General features: G+C 33.4%; 3 protein-coding genes across 3 annotated transcripts; 2 read left to right on the top strand and 1 right to left on the bottom strand.

Moving 5' to 3' along the window:
• Positions 1-3,076: 3,076 nt before the first annotated feature.
• On the top strand, positions 3,077-4,030 carry LOC110897455. The gene has a single exon (XM_022144205.1). The coding sequence runs from the start codon at positions 3,077-3,079 to the stop codon at positions 4,028-4,030; it is 954 nt and encodes a 317-aa protein (XP_021999897.1).
• A 3,980-nt stretch (positions 4,031-8,010) lies between these two features.
• Positions 8,011-8,964, top strand: LOC110897464. The gene has a single exon (XM_022144216.1). It carries the CDS (start codon positions 8,011-8,013, stop codon positions 8,962-8,964), a length of 954 nt encoding a protein of 317 aa, XP_021999908.1.
• Positions 8,965-21,484: 12,520 nt separating this feature from the next.
• Positions 21,485-23,064, bottom strand: LOC110923385 (protein GRAVITROPIC IN THE LIGHT 1). The gene has a single exon (XM_022167491.2). The coding sequence runs from the start codon at positions 22,896-22,898 to the stop codon at positions 21,600-21,602; it is 1,299 nt and encodes a 432-aa protein (XP_022023183.1). The 5' UTR covers positions 22,899-23,064; the 3' UTR covers positions 21,485-21,599.
• Positions 23,065-26,807: the final 3,743 nt, after the last annotated feature.

The raw sequence follows: 26,807 nt of genomic DNA, 5'->3' as shown, positions 1-26,807 counted from the left end.
CAAGCGACTAACCACTCGGCCGGGCATGCCACATCCGGCATATCTTGAAACCGAATGATATTTAACCGCTAATTAAATACGCTAAATTCAAATATAACCGCCTAAACCGATCGTCTTCTCCGACTGTTGGCTTGTTTACCGGAAAACCGAGACCCTTCATGTTCGTAACCGACGTCCTACTTCTATATAAACCCGACTAACCTTCATGATCGTTCCTTCACACCCGAAATAAACCGAAACAAACCGCAACCGATTCGAGTCTTCGTTCACCTTTGCCGGAGAACCACCGATCACCACCTTCGCCGCTGCGAACCACCGGAAACCACCACCCACCGCCGTCTGCAACAGTCCGGTACCCTCTTCTTTTCCGGCTTTACGTTTTTGGATTTCGATTTCTTTGTTTTGTGTTAATATTACTATTACAGTAATATAAATATTGTTAATATTATTAATATTATTATTACCTATTAGTATTATTATTATTATTAGATATTAATATTATCAGAAATATTATTAAACAGATTTATTTCTAAATCTGAACTTTTAAAACAGAATTATTACTTCGGTTTTTATATATAATCAGAATTTTTTTTTTACAAAATAAATCAGATTTATTTTTTTAGAATTATTATTTAAAGTATTATTTAAAATCTGAATTATTATTCTTTATTTAATCAGATTTATTATTTTATTCAGAATTATTATAATAATCAGATTATTTTAAATATTCAGAATTATTATTTTGTAATAATCAGAATTTTCATTTTATATATATATATATATATATATATAATAATCAGAATTATTATTTTACTATTTAAATCCGAATTATTAATCAGATTTATTATTTTATATAATCAGATTTATTATTTTATTTTATCTAAATCAGAATTATTATGTAATAAATAGATTTACTATTTTATTTAGATTAGAATTATTATTTTATATATAATAATCAGATTTATTATTTTAAATCAGAATTATTAATCTATAATATTTACTTATATATATCAGAATTATTATTTTTAAGTACATAATAATCAGGAAATTATTATAATCCAGAATTTTAGTAATAATATTTATAATACATTGGTAAAATCAGAAATATTATTTTAATAGTATATAAAAATCAGTATTTATTTTTAATCACTTATTTATAAATAAATTGACATATATATTTCATTAAATACAAAATATGAGACATATGATTGTTATTTTAGAAATGTTAATATTATTTTTATAAATGCCTTGTTATTTAAATAATCTCTAAATTCCCAATATTTAACAATCCTCAAAATTAATAGGGTAAATCTCTTGTGCACATCTTCTTGGGCAATTCCTTGTTCTTAATCTTTTCCAAGAAAAACGCAACGCAACCTAAGGTGAGTATACATGACCCATTTTCTATTTTATCCCATTTTGGGTGCTGTATGCATTTCTATATCAAACACACTATGTGAAACATTTTTGCACCCTCAATCCACATTTCATGTGAATCTATTTGACTCATGTTAACCACGTTATGCTACTGTTAAACATTTATGACTGTGTGTTCATTAACTTTGCAAGCCTCCCCTAACAATGGCAGCGCTGTAGGTTGAGAAACGCCCCTCCCATAATATTATGGGTATTGTTAGGTTTATTCTATGTCCTCATTTACCACCCTTCTAGGGTTAGGCTATGTTAATTGCGTTAAACTTTGGTTTGAACACATAGATATCATCGTTACGAGTATAACTGTTAATATGAAATCATGTAGTCACGTGGATTTGAGCATGTTAAACTATTTCAAACATATTATACAATATTCAAACTTGTATACTCGCCAACATGTTTTGTTGACTTTATTTTAAATGCATACTGCAGGATGAGGAAGTCAAGATTTGAAGAAATGAATAGGATGGCCTAGAAACCCACTTTTGAAATAAACTATGTTTAATGTTTGTTATTTCCTTTTATGACAATGTATGAAACTTTGCAATTTTAATAAATGAAATTTAATTATATTGTCACATTTAGTGTTATGATGTCTTTGAGCAGTTTGTACGTCTCATCCCGATGTTTCCGCCATCAGTTGGGGTGTGACAGATTGGTATCAGAGCCATAACTATAGGGAATTAGGAATGCCTTGCTTTGCCTAGTCTATAGTTTTGGAGCTTTCTTATTTATTTGCTGTTTAAGACAATATTCCCTTCTCTCTTCCTTGTTTCCCTCTATTCTTTTGGACTTCTAATATACAAGCCTTTCCTAAGGCTAACACAATACACACATGGAAGCTGTGAAGACACTCATGTAACACAATCGAAATGAGTCATCAAAACAGGGGTGATTCCCATATTTGGTGATGATTTTCATTCAGCTTAAATTTGATTTTTGCACGAAATCTACCCTCAAGTTAGGAGTGACATCCATACCTTGATGGGAGTTTCCATTTCATATTCTAGTGGACCCTCATCTTTGGATGAGTACCAACCACATCAGGGTACGATGTTATCAAGTTAGAGGTGAAACTCGCATCTTGTTAACTAGTCCCATTCCTTGATTTTCAATCTCGCCAAAGTTTCGATTTTCCCAATCGATTAAGGACGTGTAGTAACTGGAAGGACAAATATCGTTAGTCGCTTCTCGATGAGAGTATTTGTCTATTAGGCCAAAGCACGTCTCCTTAATTCGAAAAGGATTTCGATTCACTTTGGAATAGTCTTATGTTACGTTCCGTGACAATCCATGTTTTTATGATAAATCTCTTTTTATGTTATCTCAATTATCATGTGATTTACATTTGAGCATTATCTTCATTTCAAGTTTGGGAACACGAATCACGTTATTATCGCAATCTAAAACAATTAATAATTACTCCTTCATGAACAAACTAAATTTATCTTGCTTTCATCATACATGATATTCTATGTGTAACATCATGTTATCCTATGTGCAATGCTATGTTATTCTATGTGAAACTATTTGACAAATTATGTGAAAAACAATGTGCTATGTGATGCATACATGAAATCAATTTTCCTAAACAAAAACATTATGATTAAAGTCTCATCCATTCCTTGTTTTGAATTTCTAGATGTCGTCATCTCGTCAGTACTCTCACTCTCCCAGAAAATCCAAGGCTAACTCCAAAAAGAAAATGCTGACGTTCATGGCAAATCAGATTGCCAGAATCGTGCCAAAGATAGTGTCTGAGATTCAAGCCTCCAGCACTCCCAATCATTCTGGCGATTCTCACGTAGTACAACCTAAACCAGTCTCGTTCAACTACAAACACTTCACTGCCTGTAACCCTAAAACTTTCACTGGGAAGGATGGAGTGACAGCTATGTTGGAATGGTTTGACAGCATGGAAGTCACGTTCATAAATAGTGAATGTCCAGAGGAACTCAAGGTGCGAAGTGCCACTGGTGTTTTCCAAGCCAGGGCACTAGACTGGTGGACTAACGAGAGAAACATTCGATCCAATGAGCTAGCTTACGCGTTGTCTTGGGAAGAGCTCAGACAGCTTATGATGGAGGAATTCTGCCCTCCTCATGAGCAGCAGAAGTTAGAAGAAGAGTTCTGGACTCTCAAACAAATTGGAGATGAAAACCTTGCATACACTACCCGGTTCAAGCAGTTGTGTTTTATCGTGCCTCATTTGGTGTTGACCACAGAACGCACCATTCGGAAATATATTAATGGGTTGCCTCCTACGATGCGTGATACCATCGAAGCAGCCAAACTTGACAACATCGAGGCTGTCTATCGTCTAGCAGCTAGCCTAAACAACAATCGCGTTCGCGATAAACAAATTGCAACATCCACCAAGATAGCCAACCAGATTACCACTAACACTGAAGCCCAAGCAAGTGGCAGCGAAGGCAGGAAACGAAAGTTCCAACACCAAGAGTCAGTCAACAAAGTACGCGCATGCTACAAGTGTGGAGACACTACACACCTTCGCCCACAATGTCCTCTATGGAATCAAGAACGACAGCAAACCCAAGACGACAACGAAGTCACTGATGGTACGCTTTTTCTTTAACAACCCTATTACCTCGATACTCGCGTAAGGATTTGTATTTGTTAAATTTGAATCTATGTTAAACTGTACTCACTCGAAACTCCCCAAGTCATTCCTAGTCAAAATTTCTGATGGCAAGTCCATCACTGTTGATTTTACGTTTCTCGTTATTACTTCCTCGCACTCAACATCCATGTTGTGACCATTACTTTACTCTTCGTTCAGTCCTTTCTCTTTAAGATTTCGAGGACGAAATCTCCTAAAGTAGGGGAGACTGTGACACCTCGTATTTTCGATCTTTCCATTTTTGGCAAGTCTACTTGTACTTTCTATTTTTGTAAGTTGTACCTTTGTGGTATTTGGTTTTATTCCCAAATTGTACTCGAGACTTGAAATCATAATGAAAGTGCATTATTTTATTCATATTTGTGTTTGAATACTATGTATTGTCAAAACAATTGATAACATGTTAAACTATGTTAAACACGTAAAAACAGTGAAAATACATCTTAATCTCAGCTCTCAAATTCATCATTGCCAAGAGATTACCCTAAACCGTACAAAAATCGGGAATTTATACGTTAATTCGGTAAAAATATCAAAATTTGGGTTAAAATAATTTTTATATTATTTTATTAATATTTTAAATAAGTAAACTAATAATTAAAATTAAATAGATAAATATTTAAAACTGAAATTTTTATGATTTTTGATCATTTTGGTTAGTTAAACTAACCTGGTTAGCTAATCCTGGTTAAATCAGCTAACCAGGTTAATTTTATCAAAGGGCAGCACTAACTGAGTTAGAAAACTCAGTTAGTGACTAACCCAGTTAGTCAGGATATATGTTAGTAAAAAAAGGGGGGTTGAACCGCGCGGAACAAGGATCGAACTCGGGACCATGCACTTAACAAACAAGCGACTAACCACTCGGCCGGGCATGCCACATCCGGCATATCTTGAAACCGAATGATATTTAACCGCTAATTAAATACGCTAAATTCAAATATAACCGCCAAAACCGATCGTCTTCTCCGACTGTTGGCTTGTTTACCGGAAAACCGAGACCCTTCATGTTCGTAACCGACGTCCTACTTCTATATAAACCCGACTAACCTTCATGATCGTTCCTTCACACCCGAAACAAACCGAAACAAACCGCAACCGATTCGAGTCTTCGTTCACCTTTGCCGGAGAACCACCGATCACCACCTTCGCCGCTGCGAACCACCGGAAACCACCACCCACCGCCGTCTGCAACAGTCCGGTACCCTCTTCTTTTCCGGCTTTACGTTTTTGGATTTCGATTTCTTTGTTTTGTGTTAATATTACTATTACAGTAATATAAATATTGTTAATATTATTAATATTATTATTACCTATTAGTATTATTATTATTATTAGATATTAATATTATCAGAAATATTATTAAACAGATTTATTTCTAAATCTGAACTTTTAAAACAGAATTATTACTTCCGTTTTTATATATAATCAGAATTTTTTTTTACAAAATAAATCAGATTTATTTTTTTAGAATTATTATTTAAAGTATTATTTAAAATCTGAATTATTATTCTTTATTTAATCAGATTTATTATTTTATTCAGAATTATTATAATAATCAGATTATTTTAAATATTCAGAATTATTATTTTGTAATAATCAGAATTTTCATTTTATATATATATATATATATATATATATATATATATAATAATCAGAATTATTATTTTACTATTTAAATCCGAATTATTAATCAGATTTATTGTTTTATATAATCAGATTTATTATTTTATTTTATCTAAATCAGAATTACTATGTAATAAATAGATTTACTATTTTATTTAGATTAGAATTATTATTTTATATATAATAATCAGATTTATTATTTTAAATCAGAATTATTAATCTATAATATTTACTTATATATATCAGAATTATTATTTTTAAGTACATAATAATCAGGAAAATGTTATAATCCAGAATTTTAGTAATAATATTTATAATACATTGGTAAAATCAGAAATATTATTTTAATAGTATATAAAAATCAGTATTTATTTTTAATCACTTATTTATAAATAAATTGACATATATATTTCATTAAATACAAAATATGAGACATATGATTGTTATTTTAGAAATGTTAATATTATTTTTATAAATGCCTTGTTATTTAAATAATCTCTAAATTCCCAATATTTAACAATCCTCAAAATTAATAGGGTAAATCTCTTGTGCACATCTTCTTGGGCAATTCCTTGTTCTTAATCTTTTCCAAGAAAAACGCAACGCAACCTAAGGTGAGTATACATGACCCATTTTCTATTTTATCCCATTTTGGGTGCTGTATGCATTTCTATATCAAACACACTATGTGAAACATTTTTGCACCCTCAATCCACATTTCATGTGAATCTATTTGACTCATGTTAACCACGTTATGCTACTGTTAAACATTTATGACTGTGTGTTCATTAACTTTGCAAGCCTCCCCTAACAATGGCAGCGCTGTAGGTTGAGAAACGCCCCTCCCATAATATTATGGGTATTGTTAGGTTTATTCTATGTTACTCATTTACCACCCTTCTAGGGTTAGGCTATGTTAATTGCGTTAAACTTTGGTTTGAACACATAGATATCATCGTTACGAGTATAACTGTTAATATGAAATCATGTAGTCACGTGGATTTGAGCATGTTAAACTATTTCAAACATATTATACTATATTCAAACTTGTATACTCGCCAACATGTTTTGTTGACTTTATTTTAAATGCATACTGCAAGATGAGGAAGTCAAGATTTGAAGAAATGAATATGATGGCCTAGAAACCCACTTTTGAAATAAACTATGTTTAATGTTTGTTATTTCCTTTTATGACAATGTATGAAACTTTGCAATTTTAATAAATGAAATTTAATTATATTGTCACATTTAGTGTTATGATGTCTTTGAGCAGTTTGTACGTCTCATCCCGATGTTTCCGCCATCGGTTGGGGTGTGACAGATTGGTATCAGAGCCATAACTATAGGGAATTAGGAATGCCTTGCTTTGCCTAGTCTATACTTTTGGAGCTTTCTCATTTATTTGCTGTTTAAGACAATATTCCCTTCTCTCTTCCTTGTTTCCCTCTATTCTTTTGGACTTCTAATATACAAGCCTTTCCTAAGGCTAACACAATACACACATGGAAGCTGTGAAGACACTCATGTAACACAATCGAAATGAGTCATCAAAATAGGGGTGATTCCCATATTTGGTGATGATTTTCATTCAGCTTAAATTTGATTTTTGCACGAAATCTACCCTCAAGTTAGGAGTGACATCCATACCTTGATGGGAGTTTCCATTTCATATTCTAGTGGACCCTCATCTTTGGATGAGTACCAACCACATCAGGGTACGATGTTATCAAGTTAGAGGTGAAACTCGCATCTTGTTAACTAGTCCCATTCCTTGATTTTCAATCTCGCCAAAGTTTCGATTTTCCCAATCGATTAAGGACGTGTAGTAACTGGAAGGACAAATATCGTTAGTCGCTTCTCGATGAGAGTATTTGTCTATTAGGCCAAAGCACGTCTCCTTAATTCGAAAAGGATTTCGATTCACTTTGGAATAGTCTTATGTTACGTTCCGTGACAATCCATGTTTTTATGATAAATCTCTTTTTATGTTATCTCAATTATCATGTGATTTACATTTGAGCATTATCTTCATTTCAAGTTTGGGAACACGAATCACGTTATTATCGCAATCTAAAACAATTAATAATTACTCCTTCATGAACAAACTAAATTTATCTTGCTTTCATCATACATGATATTCTATGTGTAACATCATGTTATCCTATGTGCAATGCTATGTTATTCTATGTGAAACTATTTGACAAATTATGTGAAAAACAATGTGCTATGTGATGCATACATGAAATCAATTTTCCTAAACAAAAACATTATGATTAAAGTCTCATCCATTCCTTGTTTTGAATTTCTAGATGTCGTCATCTCGTCAGTACTCTCACTCTCCCAGAAAATCCAAGGCTAACTCCAAAAAGAAAATGCTGACGTTCATGGCAAATCAGATTGCCAGAATCGTGCCAAAGATAGTGTCTGAGATTCAAGCCTCCAGCACTCCCAATCATTCTGGCGATTCTCACGTAGTACAGCCTAAACCAGTCTCGTTCAACTACAAACATTTCACTGCCTGTAACCCTAAAACTTTCACTGGGAAGGATGGAGTGACAGCTATGTTGGAATGGTTTGACAGCATGGAAGTCACGTTCATAAATAGTGAATGTCCAGAGGAACTCAAGGTGCGAAGTGCCACTGGTGTTTTCCAAGCCAGGGCACTAGACTGGTGGACTAACGAGAGAAACATTCGATCCAATGAGCTAGCTTACGCGTTGTCTTGGGAAGAGCTCAGACAGCTTATGATGGAGGAATTCTGCCCTCCTCATGAGCAGCAGAAGTTAGAAGAAGAGTTCTGGACTCTCAAACAAATTGGAGATGAAAACCTTGCATACACTACCCGGTTCAAGCAGTTGTGTTTTATCGTGCCTCATTTGGTGTTGACCACAGAACGCACCATTCGGAAATATATTAATGGGTTGCCTCCTACGATGCGTGATACCATCGAAGCAGCCAAACTTGACAACATCGAGGCTGTCTATCGTCTAGCAGCTAGCCTAAACAACAATCGCGTTCGCGATAAACAAATTGCAACATCCACCAAGATAGCCAACCAGATTACCACTAACACTGAAGCCCAAGCAAGTGGCAGCGAAGGCAGGAAACGAAAGTTCCAACACCAAGAGTCAGTCAACAAAGTACGCGCATGCTACAAGTGTGGAGACACTACACACCTTCGCCCACAATGTCCTCTATGGAATCAAGAACGACAGCAAACCCAAGACGACAACGAAGTCACTGATGGTACGCTTTTTCTTTAACAACCCTATTACCTCGATACTCGCGTAAGGATTTGTATTTGTTAAATTTGAATCTATGTTAAACTGTACTCACTCGAAACTCCCCAAGTCATTCCTAGTCAAAATTTCTGATGGCAAGTCCATCACTGTTGATTTTACGTTTCTCGTTATTACTTCCTCGCACTCAACATCCATGTTGTGACCATTACTTTACTCTTCGTTCAGTCCTTTCTCTTTAAGATTTCGAGGACGAAATCTCCTAAAGTAGGGGAGACTGTGACACCTCGTATTTTCGATCTTTCCATTTTTGGCAAGTCTACTTGTACTTTCTATTTTTGTAAGTTGTACCTTTGTGGTATTTGGTTTTATTCCCAAATTGTACTCGAGACTTGAAATCATAATGAAAGTGCATTATTTTATTCATATTTGTGTTTGAATACTATGTATTGTCAAAACAATTGATAACATGTTAAACTATGTTAAACACGTAAAAACAGTGAAAATACATCTTAATCTCAGCTCTCAAATTCATCATTGCCAAGAGATTACCCTAAACCGTACAAAAATCGGGAATTTATACGTTAATTCGGTAAAAATATCAAAATTTGGGTTAAAATAATTTTTATATTATTTTATTAATATTTTAAATAAGTAAACTAATAATTAAAATTAAATAGATAAATATTTAAAACTGAAATTTTTATGATTTTTGATCATTTTGGTTAGTTAAACTAACCTGGTTAGCTAATCCTGGTTAAATCAGCTAACCAGGTTAATTTTATCAAAGGGCAGCACTAACTGAGTTAGAAAACTCAGTTAGTGACTAACCCAGTTAGTCAGGATATATGTTAGTAAAAAAAGGGGGGTTGAACCGCGCGGAACAAGGATCGAACTCGGGACCATGCACTTAACAAACAAGCGACTAACCACTCGGCCAGGCATGCCACATCCGGCATATCTTGAAACCGAATGATATTTAACCGCTAATTAAATACGCTAAATTCAAATATAACCGCCTAAACCTATCGTCTTCTCCGACTGTTGGCTTGTTTACCGGAAAACCGAGACCCTTCATGTTCGTAACCGACGTCCTACTTCTATATAAACCCGACTAACCTTCATGATCGTTCCTTCACACCCGAAACAAACCGAAACAAACCGCAACCGATTCGAGTCTTCGTTCACCTTTGCCGGAGAACCACCGATCACCACCTTCGCCGCTGCGAACCACCGGAAACCACCACCCACCGCCGTCTGCAACAGTCCGGTACCCTCTTCTTTTCCGGCTTTACGTTTTTGGATTTCGATTTCTTTGTTTTGTGTTAATATTACTATTACAGTAATATAAATATTGTTAATATTATTAATATTATTATTACCTATTAGTATTATTATTATTATTAGATATTAATATTATCAGAAATATTATTAAACAGATTTATTTCTAAATCTGAACTTTTAAAACAGAATTATTACTTCGGTTTTTATATATAATCAGAATTTTTTTTTACAAAATAAATCAGATTTATTTTTTTAGAATTATTATTTAAAGTATTATTTAAAATCTGAATTATTATTCTTTATTTAATCAGATTTATTATTTTATTCAGAATTATTATAATAATCAGATTATTTTAAATATTAAGAATTATTATTTTGTAATAATCAGAATTTTCATTTTATATATATATATATATATATATAATAATCAGAATTATTATTTTACTATTTAAATCCGAATTATTAATCCGATTTATTATTTTATATAATCAGATTTATTATTTTATTTTATCTAAATCAGAATTATTATGTAATAAATAGATTTACTATTTTATTTAGATTAGAATTATTATTTTATATATAATAATCAGATTTATTATTTTAAATCAGAATTATTAATCTATAATATTTACTTATATATACCAGAATTATTATTTTTAAGTACATAATAATCAGGAAATTATTCTAATCCAGAATTTTAGTAATAATATTTATAATACATTGGTAAAATCAGAAATATTATTTTTATAGTATATAAAAATCAGTGTTTATTTTTACTCACTTATTTATAAATAAATTGACATATATATTTCATTAAATACAAAATATGAGACATATTATTGTTATTTTAGAAATGTTAATATTATTTTTATAAATGCCTTGTTATTTAAATAATCTCTAAATTCCCAATATTTAACAATCCTCAAAATTAATAGGGTAAATCTCTTGTGCACATCTTCTTGGGCAATTCCTTGTTCTTAATCTTTTCCAAGAAAAACGCAACGCAACCTAAGGTGAGTATACATGACCCATTTTCTCTTTTATCACATTTTGGGTGCTGTATGCATTTCTATATCAAACACACTATGTGAAACAATTTTGCACCCTCAATCCACATTTCATGTGAATCTATTTGACTCATGTTAATCACGTTATGCTACTGTTAAACATTTATGACTGTGTGTTCATTAACTTTGCAAGCCTCCCCTAACAATGGCAGCGCTGTAGGTTGAGAAACGCCCCTCCCATAATATTATGGGTATTGTTAGGTTTATTCTATGTTACTCATTTACCACCCTTCTAGGGTTAGGCTATGTTAATTGCGTTAAACTTTGGTTTGAACACATAGATATCATCGTTACGAGTATAACTGTTAATATGAAATCATGTAGTCACGTGGATTTGAGCATGTTAAACTATTTCAAACATATTATACTATATTCAAACTTTTATACTCGCCAACATGTTTTGTTGACTTTATTTTAAATGCATACTGCAGGATGAGGAAGTCAAGATTTGAAGAAATGAATAGGATGGCCTAGAAACCCACTTTTGAAATAAACTATGTATAATGTTTGTTATTTCCTTTTATGACAATGTATGAAACTTTGCAATTTTAATAAATGAAATTTAATTATATTGTCACATTTAGTGTTATGATGTCTTTGAGCAGTTTGTACGTCTCATCCCGATGTTTCCGCCATCAGTTGGGGTGTGACAAGAGATGCCCTGAAACAAAACCGAGATGATTTGAAATATAGTTAATTACACAAATGGGTCATGTGGTTTATACCTAATTTCGCCTTTGGGTACTAACTTGTTTTTAACAGGTTTAGGTTCTATGGTTTCAATTTTGGAACACCTTTGTGTACTAACACCAAAATTAGTTAATTAATGACTAAAATACCCTTGTATTTTTTTAAGTTTATCAATGTAACACATTTGGGTACTAACATCTAATTTTATTTAAGTTTAAATCAATTTTACAAAATCTATTTATTTTTTTATTTTCATCTTTTTATTATATCTCTTAATTAACATAAAGTCTATTTATTTTTTTTATTTTCATATTTTTATTAAATTTCTTATTTAACATAAAATCTACTTGTTACACCAGTATTTTTTTAAATAGATTTTTAAATAAAATCTACTAGCTATATAGTTTTATGTAAATTAAATTTCTTACTCATTTTAAATAATGTAAACCTTACTCGTTTTCAATTTTGGATATATATGATTGATGATAATAATAATAATAGTAATAATAATAATAATAATAATAATAATAATAATAATAATAATAATAATAATAATAATAATAATAAGTATCTTTCATGTAAAAAAAATCAAGCCATTTTTAACTCTTTTTTTTGTTCATTTACATTTTACTATTTTAGAAAGATATTTAATTTACATAAAATCTACTAGTTGCACCAGTAAAATCTACTAGCTATATAGTTTTATGTAAATTAAATATTTTTTTACAAAAAAACGAGTTAAAAAAAGGCTTATTTTTTTTAGTTTTATCTAAAATACCTAGCTATATAGTTTTATGTAAATTAAATATCTTTCTAAAATAGTAAATGTAAATGAACAAAAAAAAAAACGAGTTAAAAAAAGGCTTAAATTTTTTACATGAAAGATATTTATTATTATCAATCATTTCAACTCAAAATTGAAAACGAGTAAGGTTTACATTATTTAAAACGAGTAAGAAATTTAATTTACATAAAACTATATAGCTAGTAGATTTTATTTAAAATATCTATTTAAAAAAATACTGGTGTAACAAGTAGATTTTATGTTAAATAAGAAATTTAATAAAAATATGAAAATAAAAAAATAAATAGATTTTATGTTAATTAAGAGATGTAATAAAAAGATGAAAATAAAAAAAATAAATAGATTTTGTAAAATTGATTTAAACTTAAATAAAATTAGGTGTTAGTACCCAAATGTGTTACATTGATAAACTTAAAAAAATGCAAGGGTATTTTAGTCATTAATTAACTAATTTTGGTGTTAGTACTTAAAGGTGTTACAAAATTGAAACCATAGAACCTAAACCTGTTAAAAAAATAGTTAGTACCCAAAGGCGAAATTAGGTATAAAACACAGGACCCATTTGTGTAATTAACTCTTTGAAATTTATATCCTAGCCCATTGATCACCTAGAGGGTGACGAGTTGCAACTAATCTTGGAGATGAGAGAAGAGATAAAGAACAAATATAAGCGTTAGGAATTTTTTATGTAATTTCCTTTATTTAAAAATATTAAAAAAATAAAATTTGTTGTTTTAAAAAATATTCAAATAGCGGTTTGGGCTGGCCACGCCCCAAACCCCCGCCCCACCATACCGTCTTCAATGTGGGTCAGCCCAGCGAAGCCCCCCCAAGCCACGTGTCAACCCATGCCCCAAACCCCCGCCCCACCATATCTCACGGTCTAAATAGAATCATTTCTTTTAAGAGTTTGTATTCACCAATGAACTTTTGGCCTAGTAGTTAAGGGGGATGTGAGAAACTTTACTTCTCTTGAGGTCCTTTGTTAAAATCCAGGTAAAGGACGATTTTAATACTAACTTGGTAATATGAACATACTAACTACTAAACCGGTTAGAAATATCCTTAAGTGTACCTCTTTAAAAAAAAAAGAGTTTGTATTCAATAGTCCTTTTTTAAGATGCTCTTTTTATTGCAAATTTACAGTAAATTTTCGTGTATCCATAGAGTTAATGCATACTAGTCTTATCCATTAAAAGATTAACAGATAATTTAAACGCTTCCTTTTTTCTTGTATTTCTCTTTTTTAAGGTATGACTTCTGAAGAATTCATTCGAGCCATTTTTGTTACTTTTATATGTTGCTAGCATTTATATATTTTTTTATTTTTAATATTTGATTTTATTTTACAAAAGTTCTTTTTTTTCTTCATGATTACCTATTTTGTATTTATGAAATTAACATATTTATAGCTCACATTTTACGACCCTTTTATTTATTGGCAAGTTAGACTAGTGGGTAGGGGGTCGGCTGAGACCCGGCTAGGACAGGAGACGGTCCCCCACACCGCCCCCTGGGCTCAGCTCGGCAAGACCGACTCCCCACAGTCGGATGAGACGGGCCACTTTTTGAATGATATAGCCGTTACAACGGCTAGATTATAATAAAAAAAAATTCCTTTTTAAATTCAAATAAATACCCTCTATCTTATCCATTTTTATACAATATTCTCCCATTCTTCTCCCATTCTCATCAATTTTTAATAAAAAAACACTCTCTATCTTTTTTACCATTTTCTCTAATCATGCATCCATTCAACCCAAACAACCCCAACCCAAACAACCCCAACCCGAACGAACCTAACTTTTTTTCGACTCCCGCTTACACTCCGATTATGGATCCTTCATGGGGGGCTCCGCAATTTACGTTTTCGGGTTTCCAACAAACACCCAACGCCTTCTCACAAATGTCTCAAGTTCAACAAATGGAACAATACCAAGCACTCCAACAAATCATGCAACGCAACTCGTTTGAACAACTCCAATCGCAACCGCCAACTTCCCAACCGCAACCCCCGGTTCAAGTTGACGATGATGATGAAGAAATCGTCCCTGAATCGCCACCGCAAGAGCTCAAGCGCAAAAAAAAAAACAAGGGGAAGGGGAAGAAGGTTGAAACCGTACCCGAAACCGCGCCAAAAAGCGGTTCGAGAGCAAAGGCGAGATCTTGGATGAAAATAGAGGAGGAGGCGCTAGCAATGGCGTTTGTTAAGTCCTCTACTTGCCCGATAGTCGGTATGAACCAAAGTTTAATTTTTCATTTAAATTTAAAAAGATTTATTTTTTATTTTTACTAATGCATTATTTTTTTTTTAAATTTAGGGAACAACCAAACGGGTAGTAGTTTTTGGAAGGCGACAACGGAAAGATTTAACGGGATTATGGAGCATGGCCCGGCTCGTGATGTCGAATCCGTCTCGGGCAAGTGGCGTAAAATGAGCAAAACCATCAATACTTTTAACGGGTATTATAACCAAATTTACACTTGTCCTGCTAGCGGGAGTAACGACGAGGACATTCTTAACCTTGCTATGGCCAAGTGGGACTCTCAAAATTCATTTAGATATCTTTTTGTTTTTTATTAATAAGGGTGTTATGGTCAATTCACGTGTACTTAACAGAATAAATTAATGGGGTTAACGGAGGTGGACTGAAATGGTTATGAAAGTGAAACCACAGGGACTGAAATCGCAATTTTTAAACTAATGGACTGAAATAGTGATTTTTGACAAACCATAGGGATGAAAATAGTAATTAACTCTGAAGTTTTTATTAAGTTTACAAAAAAAAACTTAGAAAATTATAAAATAATAGGTGGGGTAGGCTCATCCTCCACCCCCCCTCAAAATGCATGGAGGCCCATTCTCCATGAGATGGTGATATGACGCCTACGTGACGGCCCATCCTCATGGGGATGAGCCTCCCCATACCGGCATACCCTCTAGTCTTATTATATTTCATATGACCTTTTTATTTATTAGCAGGTTTTTATATTTCATTTGATTTTATATGTTTGTGCAAGACAAAACATATTTTGTAAATATTTATTGGGGAACACCGAAAGCAAGATGAAGTACGTTTTTAAACAATCCCAAGAAACAAAAGTACAAGAGAAGAAAACTCATCAAAGTGAACAAAAAGATAAAGGGCTAAAGAAATATATAATAATAAAACAGTATAAAGAATACAAAGCAAAGTTCAGTCTACTCTTTATAGTTTGCGTGCGTGTGATTAATATATTCATATATCTAGTAAATTTATCTGTGCGTTACGATACATCAAAACTGTAAGGTAACTTGAATATATATTATAGAGAAAATATCAAATAGAAAGTTAATTTTGGCTAGTAAGGGTAGGAAGTCATAGGATTATGATATGTGGCAACATTTAAAATAAAGAAAAAGAGTATTTTAGTCAATCCAACTCCTTCTTCTTCCTTTTTCAAAACCCAGTAACTTTAAAACCCATCATTTTCAAAACCCACCATCTTCAACAATTTCTTCACTTTCTATCTCAATAATCATTACATTATAGTGCAATTTTCATCACCAATCAATGATTCAAAACTCGATCAACGTGTTCTTCAGCTTTTTTTTTTGAAGAAAACCCAGTTTAATTTCATAAAAAAATCTCGTTTTTTCCGGTGATTTAGGAGATAATCACTCGACTCGTTCGATTCGAGCGTTGATAAGAGTTTCTATCATTCAAATTTCGTCAATTGATGAAGAAATCGGCTTCGATCTATGTAAGAAATTCTTTAATTTCATTTTCACAATCTGGGTTTTTTATTTAGTCATTGTGTTTTACGATCTTGGCGGGGGTCCGGGGGCGGCAGCCCCTGGTAGCGGGGTCCCAGGGGCGGCAGCCCCTGGCGGGGTCCAAGGGGCAGAGCCCCTGGTTGGGGTTGAGCTCATTTCGAAGACAGTAATTCGTAGACAATTCAGACAGTTCACAGTGACAAACAGTTTTATGTGTCCATTGCGTTTTAGAAATAAGAGAGTTTTATGTGGTTTCTGGCTATTGCGTTTTAGAAAAAAACACATTTTTAAGTGTTTTTAGTCATTGCGTTTTAGGTAAAACACATTTTTTAGGTGTTTTCAGTCCATTGCGTTTTAGAATGAGTCATTTTTAAGTGTTTTCTGGCCATTGCGTTTTACAAATAAGACATTTCTTTGTGTTTTTTGTGCATTGCGTTTTAGGTAAAACACTTTTTTATGTGTTTTCAGTCCATTGCGTTTTAGAAAACAGACATTTTAAGTGTTTTCTGGCCATTGCGTTTTACAAATAAGACATTTCTTTGTGTTTTTGGTGCATTGCGTTTTAGGTAAAACACCTTTTTATGTGTTTTTGGTGCATTGCGTTTTAGGTAAAACACATTTTATGTGTTTTCTGGCCATTGCGTTTTACAAATAAGACATTTCTTTGTGTTTTCTGGCCATTGCGTTTTACAAATAAGTCATTTCTTTGTATTTTTGGTGCATTGCGTTTTAGAAAAATGTTATTTTTTAGGTTTGTTTTTCATTGCGTTTTACGTAACTGATTTCTATTGCGTTTTACGCAATTGGGTTTTAATTTTTTTTTTTAAATATAGCAATAGTATACTTGTTTTAAAGACAAAAAAACGCTCGTTTTTTTGGTGCAATTTTTATAGAAAAATAATGTCGTATGAAAGAGTTATTAACGTTTAAAAAATGGGGGGAATTGGAGGAGAGAGAAACTATTAGCTTGGATTGACTAGAATGCCCTTGAACAAACTCACGCGTCTCTTTTCTTCCTTTCAATTTCCCTGATTTAATCTTAGCCCTTGATTAACTTAATGGATGGTCAAGATCACTTCCTAGCCTTCCTAGCCAAATAAACTTCCTATTGTATCTCCACCCTAAAAACGTATTATATTTAACCTGACACGTTTTTTGTACTCATTGGCGAAGTATAGTGGGGGCGGGAGAGGGCGGCCGACCCCCCGAACTTTTCGCTCAGTAGTGCAGATTATGTAGTTTTCATATAGAAATTTTTGAGTATATACGTTTCGACCACCCGTTTTATAGAAATTTTTGAGTATATACATTTTCGCTCCCGATCGGAAATCTCAAGCTTTGTTACTGTTTGTACAGAATAGAGATAGACTAGATGGTAAACTTAAACTATAATTATAACTATTTCTAAAGAAAATAGATAAATGATAACTCTATGTAAATAATAAATAATTGAGTAGAGTTTAATTATAGATGGGAATGTTCTGGAAAACTTGTTAGGAAAGAAAGCATCATTAAAATATGACAAATGATTAGAAAGGAAATTCCGAGGAATAATTTGTATAAGACATGAAATCCACTTCATAAGGCTCTACTTGTCGGCTGGGGTACCCCTGCCATTTTTTTTTTCTTATTTTTAATTCCATGATGTAAAATAATGCATAGCTTTACCTAATTTATGTCACACCTCCAAAAATACTACAAGCGAAAACCCTCGCGAGGTGAGGCGTGTGACATACCAGTATCTAGCCACTAATCATATTGAACCATAAAGAAAATAGAACTTTCCCATTAAATAAAATAGTATAACTCAACACCGGTTTAGAAAATCAAACATGTTCAGCGGAAGCATAATAAGTTTGTTCAATAAGTTTAAATGAATAATGTTCAAAACAATGCAACAGCGAGAAGCGGTTCCAAATGTCACGACCCATGACCACTCCAGCTTCCCAGACAGCAAGTTCCATGACAATGTACCTAAGGACCAGCAAGCATACAGAAAAGTGTATCAGACAACGCTGGTGAGTTCACAGTTTGTTTAACCGATTGGTACCAAGTATTGACTTATGTTATGTTGATAATAACTTGATACCGCAGACGGCTCCTTTTTGCCCTTCTCCAATGCTCTATCAAACATTGGTCATGATTTTAAAGTTATTAGTTCACGCACGTCCTATCCAGGTACGTCGTGAAGGTGCCAAACCTAATAGCGCTATCAACTAATAACCCCGTTGCCCTACAAGCAACTAACCCGATAGTATGATGGGACTTAAGTGATAGAAAGTGAGTGTATTATCCAACATCAACATTTACTGAAAACTGCCTCATATCCCCTGCAAGGATATGGGCTTGTGAAAACTGCCTCACGTCCTCTACAAGGATGTGGGTTTATGAAAACCCGTTTACTTGTTTGTCTGTTTGATTTTCCCCACCGGACGCATGCTTGTATTTGGAAGAAGTGAACTCACCTTGGTTTGCTCGGTATGACTAGTTACTTGTTCACACTTAATCAGTCAAAGCCTGTGGTGTTCATGTACACGTAATCAGTTTACATTCACATTGTTCACGTATAATCATAGTGTGCATTCATAACAAAGATCATCACATAACTGATAGCAATTATTCAAATCTCATACAAGTCATAAACAATATAAATTGTTACAACTGTTCTGTTTGTTTGCTAACAACATCTCCACGAAGAGTCCATTCTTCATGGGATGCTCTACGGAGAAGAATCAATGTTGGGGAAGAATCCTTCACGACGAAGAAACCTTCACGGCGAAGATTCAGACTTCGTCAATAAGTGATGGCGGCGAAGAACCCTTAATTGTTCGCCAGAGACCAGTCGACGAAGAATCATTGTTCGTCGACTTGGGTTCTTCGTCGGGAATCCTTCTTAGCTGATCCTTAACAGATCGTTGTGATTCCTGCTAACCCTAATTACCTTAGCATTTAACATCATCAATCATCATACAAATTAACATCATCAATTATCATGAGAATTAACATCATCAATCACTCAGTATTAAATCAATTACATTATGGCACATCAAGGTTTGTTTATCATACAAACTCATTCGTGAATCCCCTCATCAACAGACATCAACTTCTTGAAACCATAACTTCCGATTAATATCACTAGTAATTCTCTCATAGTGAAATACAGTTTGCTCTAATCATCTATTTAACAAATCATCATGCGACACCCAATCACAAACAAGCCCCATAATCATACTTAGATCTCATACTAATGAACTTTAGCATACAAGTACACAAAATCAATCATAACAAAGACACGAATCAATCTAGCGATGAACTATACTAACCGAGAGTGTTAAGGTTGCACACTTGAATCAGAGAAGGAGATGATGCTCGAAGAATTGAGGCTTCGATGAACACACTTGAATACCGTCGCCCGAGAGAGAAGGGGGAGGGGTGTTAGGGTTTGATGAAGTCCTTAGGTTTTACGTACAGATGTATGTTTATAAGATGCGAACAGGGCCTGGTTTCAATTGGGCCGAAGGCCCTCTCGGCGTACCTCTTATGACGAAGCTCCAACCTTCGTCGAGCAGAGCTTGTGACGAAGACCTTCTTCGTCGAACAAAGGTCGTGACGAAGAACTGTAGTTCTTCGTCGGCTCGGGCTCTTCATGACTAAGTGTGTGCACAATCCAAATTAAATATAAACATGCTAAGTCTAACCCTTAAACAACTCCTTAGTTTTCATGTAACATTGTAACAATACTTTAAACATTCCAACACAATGCACATGTTACAACACAAAACAAATTATGAAACAGAATCATGAACAAGTGATGTGTAGAGGAAAGACCTTGAAATTTCGGGTTGTCACAATTTATTAGCTTTTTTTTTAATTTAAATATCATTAAACACATAAATACATTTAAATAGATAACTATGATAATTATATAAACGTACATATATAATGCTAACTAGATATAAGACAATAAAAAATGTTCCAAAGTCTTACTAATGGTTTCATTTAAATTATCATCATGTTTAATCATGGACTTGTTAGATAAGCTGTAATGTGGAGCTTATGGATGTCACATATACGATGATGTGACAGTGATAAATGGAATTAGCAACCGATTAACTATTTTAGGGTTCATCATTCCTAGTTTGTGACAAATTTGCTTTGACCTCATCCATTAGAAAACTATTACTTTTTTTTTAACGACGAATCAGTTTATATATAAATATAAATAGCTAGGAAGGAGCTGAAATACAAAATGGGAAAACCCTAAGATATTTGCTATTAATACGAGTAAGTGATTCTTGTAATCAGATGAGTATCGTCTAATTTCATTTCTATATATTCGTTTAGAATATAATGAATTTTGGGTAGCTGCGTAATTTTAAATAATTTTACCAATATATTCGTTAAGAATATAATGGATTTTGGGTAGCTACTTGATTTTAATTAATTTTATCACCTCACAAAAGATTTGGATAGATGGTATTGGGTTTATCTTTGTGTTTACGTTTCTAAACATAATTTCTTTGCTTGTGAGATTTGGGGCAAACAAATTTTATATTTTTTATTGAATATAAAACCAGTTATTTCAGTCAATGATTTTTTTTAATTGAAATAACGAAAAAAGGTTAATGTAAAATCAAATCAAAAGTTAAAGTAATATAAAGATCTCCTATTATTTAGAAAAAAAACTATACTCGTCAAAATATAAAAGTGAGTTGAAACTTGAAAGACTTTAATGAGTAAAATAACTATATGCGCTCATATACAATTTCTTTTTAGCTTTTTGACCATTTAATTCCTTTTTTATATATATCATTAACTTATTACTTTTACAAAATAAAAATGCTAATTGTACACTAAAAAAAATAGTTATTTAACAATTTGTGATCTAAAACTTAAAAATTTAAAAATCTAAAACAGATACGTAATAAATACACACAGATACAGCAGATAACTAAAATATCTTATTAAACAAAATTTAACAAAAACTTATATTGTATAATACAAAAATTGTATAATCACCTATAACCTGTACCGTTGACCAAAAGTCAAAACCCCATTAACCCCTTTTTCTACCGGAATCATCACCGGCCGGAGATAAATACACCTGACTCTGCACCACCTGTTTCCCAATCTTAAACCCCGGAACCACCGTAAACCCCACGCGCCACTCACCATCATCACGCGCCACCACACTTTCCATATATAAGTCGGAAAACCGACACCCTTTCCGCACACGAAACACACTCACCTCCTCATCAAACGACAAAAACAAACACCGCAGAAGCCACACGCGCCGTGCCATTTCCGCAAACGCGCCGAAGAATCCGGTCGCCGGAAACTGCCACGAGTTCAACGTTTTCCGTTGACTCAAGTTGCCAAACAGCGAATACTCCATTTTCGGATGCACCACGCGCATGTACTTGGCGCGTGCGAACTTGGCGAATGGTGATCTAGGGTTTTGTTCTAATATATGCATAGTTGATAATGATTTTAGCTTCTTGAACTCATTGAACATGTTAAAATGAACGGCTTCTTCTTCGTCGGAAGCATTGAATCCTTCGAAAATCTCCCGAGCTACGTATGATTCGAAAGCGAAGCATTTGTAGCTAGGTTTTGGGAACAATGCATCGACGTCTATTGATCTTACAGCCGCATTGATATCCCACCTTGCAACTTGCATGTCATGTAACAAGAGCTTCACGAAGTCTTGTACAGATGCTAAAGCGTAGTACAAGACTTCTGTGAAGCTTGTTACGGTTAGATCTGACAGATCTATACCATCCAAGAGTGGGAAACAATGCTCTGACTCGAGCGTTGTTTCAATCACTCTGTTTGATGAATTCACTTCAGATAATGTTATCTGAAGCGAATTGATCTTTTCATTCATTGTTTTGGCTTGCTTTTCCATTTTGCTTATTGTGACTTGGTACATTCTTATGAGACTCTGTTGCTCTTGGATCTCTGAGAGCAACAGAGTCACGTGAGGTGGAGACGCGTCTATCTGTTTCTTCATGAAACTCCGTTTTAACTCGGAGATTTCTTTCAATTCATCCACAACAGATTGATCTGCGCGCTTTACGCCTTCGCCATCGTATGGAAACTGCGCCGCCTGTAGCTCAGCGTATGCGGCTTTCAACGACGAAACGGAGGCGAAAAGCTTGGCGACGAAAGCCGCCATAGCCGCTCTATTCTTTGTCTCGGCGTCATCCACCAATTGTTTGATGAAATGCTTGTCGGAGTTTTTTGGACGGTTTAAACAGAAACCGTTGTTTGAGAGGGGTTTTGTTGGTTTTCTGAAGGTGATGACTCTCTGAAAGCTTTTGGAGAGTTTACTACGGGGTTGCGGTGATGCCATCGGTGGTGGTGGTGAATGCCGGAGATTATGGTGGGTATTGGTTGATTAAAGGGCGGGAAAAGTGAGGACAGAGACGCACTAGAAAAAGTAGTTGCATTAATAAGTAAAGATATCAGGATGTCCACTGTCTACATCCCACAAGAATGTATTGATGTAACAACAGTTGTTCAAACTGAGTATCTTCTAAAGAAATAAAGTTTGTGTTATATTTTTTACTTTTTTTACGCCCCACTTAGGTGTGCGCATATACTGTATATATGTGTGGACGCTCGGGAGGTAAAAGTGAAAATTCACTAATTTCAACGTTAACTAATTTCGTGAAAATGATTTTAAAAGAGGAGGATGGTTAATCATTCATCATGTGGTGGCGTTGATAGCCGAAAAACAAGGTAGTACATGCACTAATTGGCCTTTGTGTTAACTGCCGAGTGTTATGTGCCTTATGTCTAAGGTTTAATACAAAACTACCATTGAGTCGAGGGTCTCACTGGAAGCAGTCTCTCTATTTCTACAGGGTAGAGGTAAGGTTATCTACATCTTACATTCCTCAGACCGTACTTTATCTTTGTTATTAGTGGGATTTACTGAGTACGATGATAATTATATTTTTTTTTAGTGAAGTACATGTAGCGTATGATGTCAAATTGTATATATCAAAGTAACAGACTTATTGATGATAAAATTACTTAAAAGATACATTATAATATTCATATTTTATAATATATTCGAATTTACTTTAAAAACAACTATCTCACACAACCCATAAAATCTATACGACTAAATCTGATTATAATAAGACTAAGGGGCTGTTTGTTTACCTCTTAATGAGGTTCTTAATGGTTCAGACCTCTTACTGGTTCAGCACTTAATGGTTCAGACTGTTTGTTTCGTGAGCAGATGTCTGAATGGTTCAGACATTTGACTCTGAATGGTTAAGTTTTATACAAAATATACAATTACTTTTACTGAATGGTTAAGACCTCTAATCTGAATTGGTCAGACATTTGCATCTGAAAGTTAAACATTATACTGCCTCTTAATGGTTCAGATCTGTTACTGGTTCAGCACTTAATGGTTCAGATCTCTTACCGATTCAGCCCTTAACCATTTAGAAGTTGCCAAACAGCTCTTAATTAATACTCGTAACCATTACGGTATAACACTTATATTTTAATGAGAAAACTCCTAAAAACCTTACGTAACAAACTTAGTTTTTTATGAAAAAATAAGAGCATATAATACAACATAATTTCAAGCGTTTTGAGCCAATAAAATAAAAAAAAAGCATTTTCTTAGAATACGTTTATATATGTATGTGTGATTGAATTTTTTTTGTTATTGATGTATGATAAGTTTTTCAATATAACAAATTATATTAACGAATATGTAAAACTATTTTTATCGTCTATTATTTATATATCTTAAGAATCAGTTAATTATAAAACAAATATTAATGTAATACATATTATAAACTTGCTTGTATATAATTTTTTTGAACGACAAATTTGGATGACGGACCATTGGAATATTACTGTGCCATCAGGAGAACCACCCGATCATATTTATCTTCACTAGACATAATGCATATACACCAATTCAGGAGGAAAACCAATAAATATAGAAAAAATCCTCCTTATTAGAATCGAACCTAAGACCTATTAGTCCCAAAACCTTATCCCTTCTCAAGATGTCACTAGGCTATAAATACATAGGCAAACTTTTCTTCATTATATTTGACATATAAAAATCACAATATGGTATAATTCTAATTCTAAATAATTATACCTATCTACAATAATTCAACATTGTCGCTTTAATGATTTCGATTAAAACAATTACGTGACGCTCAATTAACTATCCTTTTGCCTCGAATATTCTTTGTACACTTTTTAATGATATGATTTTCTTAACTAAAATAAGTCGGGTCATAATATTTTACAAATTAAATAATACAAACTATAAACTATTTAATAACACATTTTCATTTTCATCATATTATAAGTTGACAACTTATCTTCTATGTTTTTTTATTTTTGAATTAATAATATCGTACTATATTTTTATGTAATTATTTCAAATCTTAAACATAAAGTATAAAAATTTCAAATCATAAACACAGATTATAAAACATTGTAATTTAAAAACTTCTTATTGACATGCAGATAAGAAAACATTATATCGAAAAGTTACATGAGTTTCATTTTCGCCACTTATTCCAACTTGTAGGAAATAGGTTCACCTTTTGTAAAATATAATTACAAAATATATCATAACGAGACTCTCGTTATTCATAGGAAATATTATTGTACAATACCGGTTGCAATAACTAAATAAAAGAATATAAATATAATTATATATACCAATCTTGATTCAAGCCGCATCTCTGGTGAGTCCTTCACGCGCACTTGATAGCATCCTAGACTCGAGTATTCATCATCTTGAGTCTTGAAAAATACTCCTTGACTGCAACAAAGAGCACACTAAAACGTTGACGATTTTGGTTGAGGCACGTGTTCAACACGCTTCCCTTAAAACAGATTTCGCGCCTCTACTAAAGATGACGCGTCTGTCTCCCAGGGTACAACAGCCGAAGCAGTCTGTACTGCCGGAGATGGCTCACCGGCCCAAGGTTACATCCGGTAATTGTAGTGTTTGAACTCATGTGGTGGAAACAAGTAGAGAGTACTCATCTCTCTAGTTGGTGTTCAAGTGTTCATACTACTTCTAGTATTCTTCATGTATCAAGCAATACCCTATTCTTCTTGTTACAAAAAAGAACACTCATAACCTACTATTTGAACAAGTGAAAGGATTCACTTAATTATTCACTTAATTAGTCACTTAATTAGAGACTTAAAAACTCTAATAAAACTAATTAAATACTCAAGAGTTACTATTTTATTTACCACATGAATATTCTAATTAATATTTATAATTTCATTAAATTATAAATATATTTAATATCCATTTACCAAATTTCCAACAATCCCCCACATGAATGGAGATCATTCAAAACACTTAAAATTTCCAATGTAACCTCGACAGTTGAGTTTTGCATACGATAGGTAGGTGTATCCTTTGAACCTTCGCTCATGAAATGCACTTAGCCCACTAGCTCTGAGTAGATCTCGATGTCTTTGAACTCGTCTGCCGTTTGTGTAGACGACAATACACTTCACACAAGACTCTCCCTAGCCGGGTCATCTCCTCATAGTCGTGTCCAATAATGGTCGTGGAACACTTTCCTGGTTCTGCGAGAGCTCTAGGAATTGTGCCCTCAATTCCATTCGAAGCGACCCCACTTCTCTCTAACATAGGTGATTCTCCTTAGATCATTAAAAGCATTGTGGTTATCATGATCTATCCAAATCATTTACCACATATTATGCTTAGCCTCACACTTGTCACTTTTAGGAATGGACTAGGAAGTTTATTAATCTTTATAATAAACTACCTTATTAAATGCGTAGGGTTATTCCCCCACAGTGACCTCGCTTATTCATACAATTAGGTTTTCCTATTGAACTCAATTCTTGGGATCTCCAGTCTACTGAGTTAGGTTTCCATCATATGAACTTCATTTTTCAAGGGCTTCAGTCCCATTCCACAACTTGATCTCTAATAAACCCTCAGGTTGTTGGATCCATAACATTAGCAAATAACTTTGCGTATTTGAGATCAGTTGTCATGATGTGTTCTTAACTCGTAAGTTAATTTTGCTTATTGTCAACTTCTAAGACTATAACCTCAGTGGCCATCTGATCTGGTTATAACATATGTCTTCGTAAGCTACGTGTATCATTTAAGGCAAACACATCTCCATTTTACAATACGACCTTTGTGTCCTCCACTTAGTCGTCTATTTGCAATGTTAGATTGGATTACAAAATCCTTATTGCTAAAAACAAA

The sequence above is a fragment of the Helianthus annuus genome, chromosome 15 (genome assembly GCF_002127325.2).
Source record: "Helianthus annuus cultivar XRQ/B chromosome 15, HanXRQr2.0-SUNRISE, whole genome shotgun sequence".
NCBI classification, from domain to species: domain Eukaryota; kingdom Viridiplantae; phylum Streptophyta; class Magnoliopsida; order Asterales; family Asteraceae; genus Helianthus; species Helianthus annuus.
The sequence above is the reverse complement of the archived record's forward strand: the minus strand, read 5'-3'. Positions and strand labels throughout refer to the sequence as shown.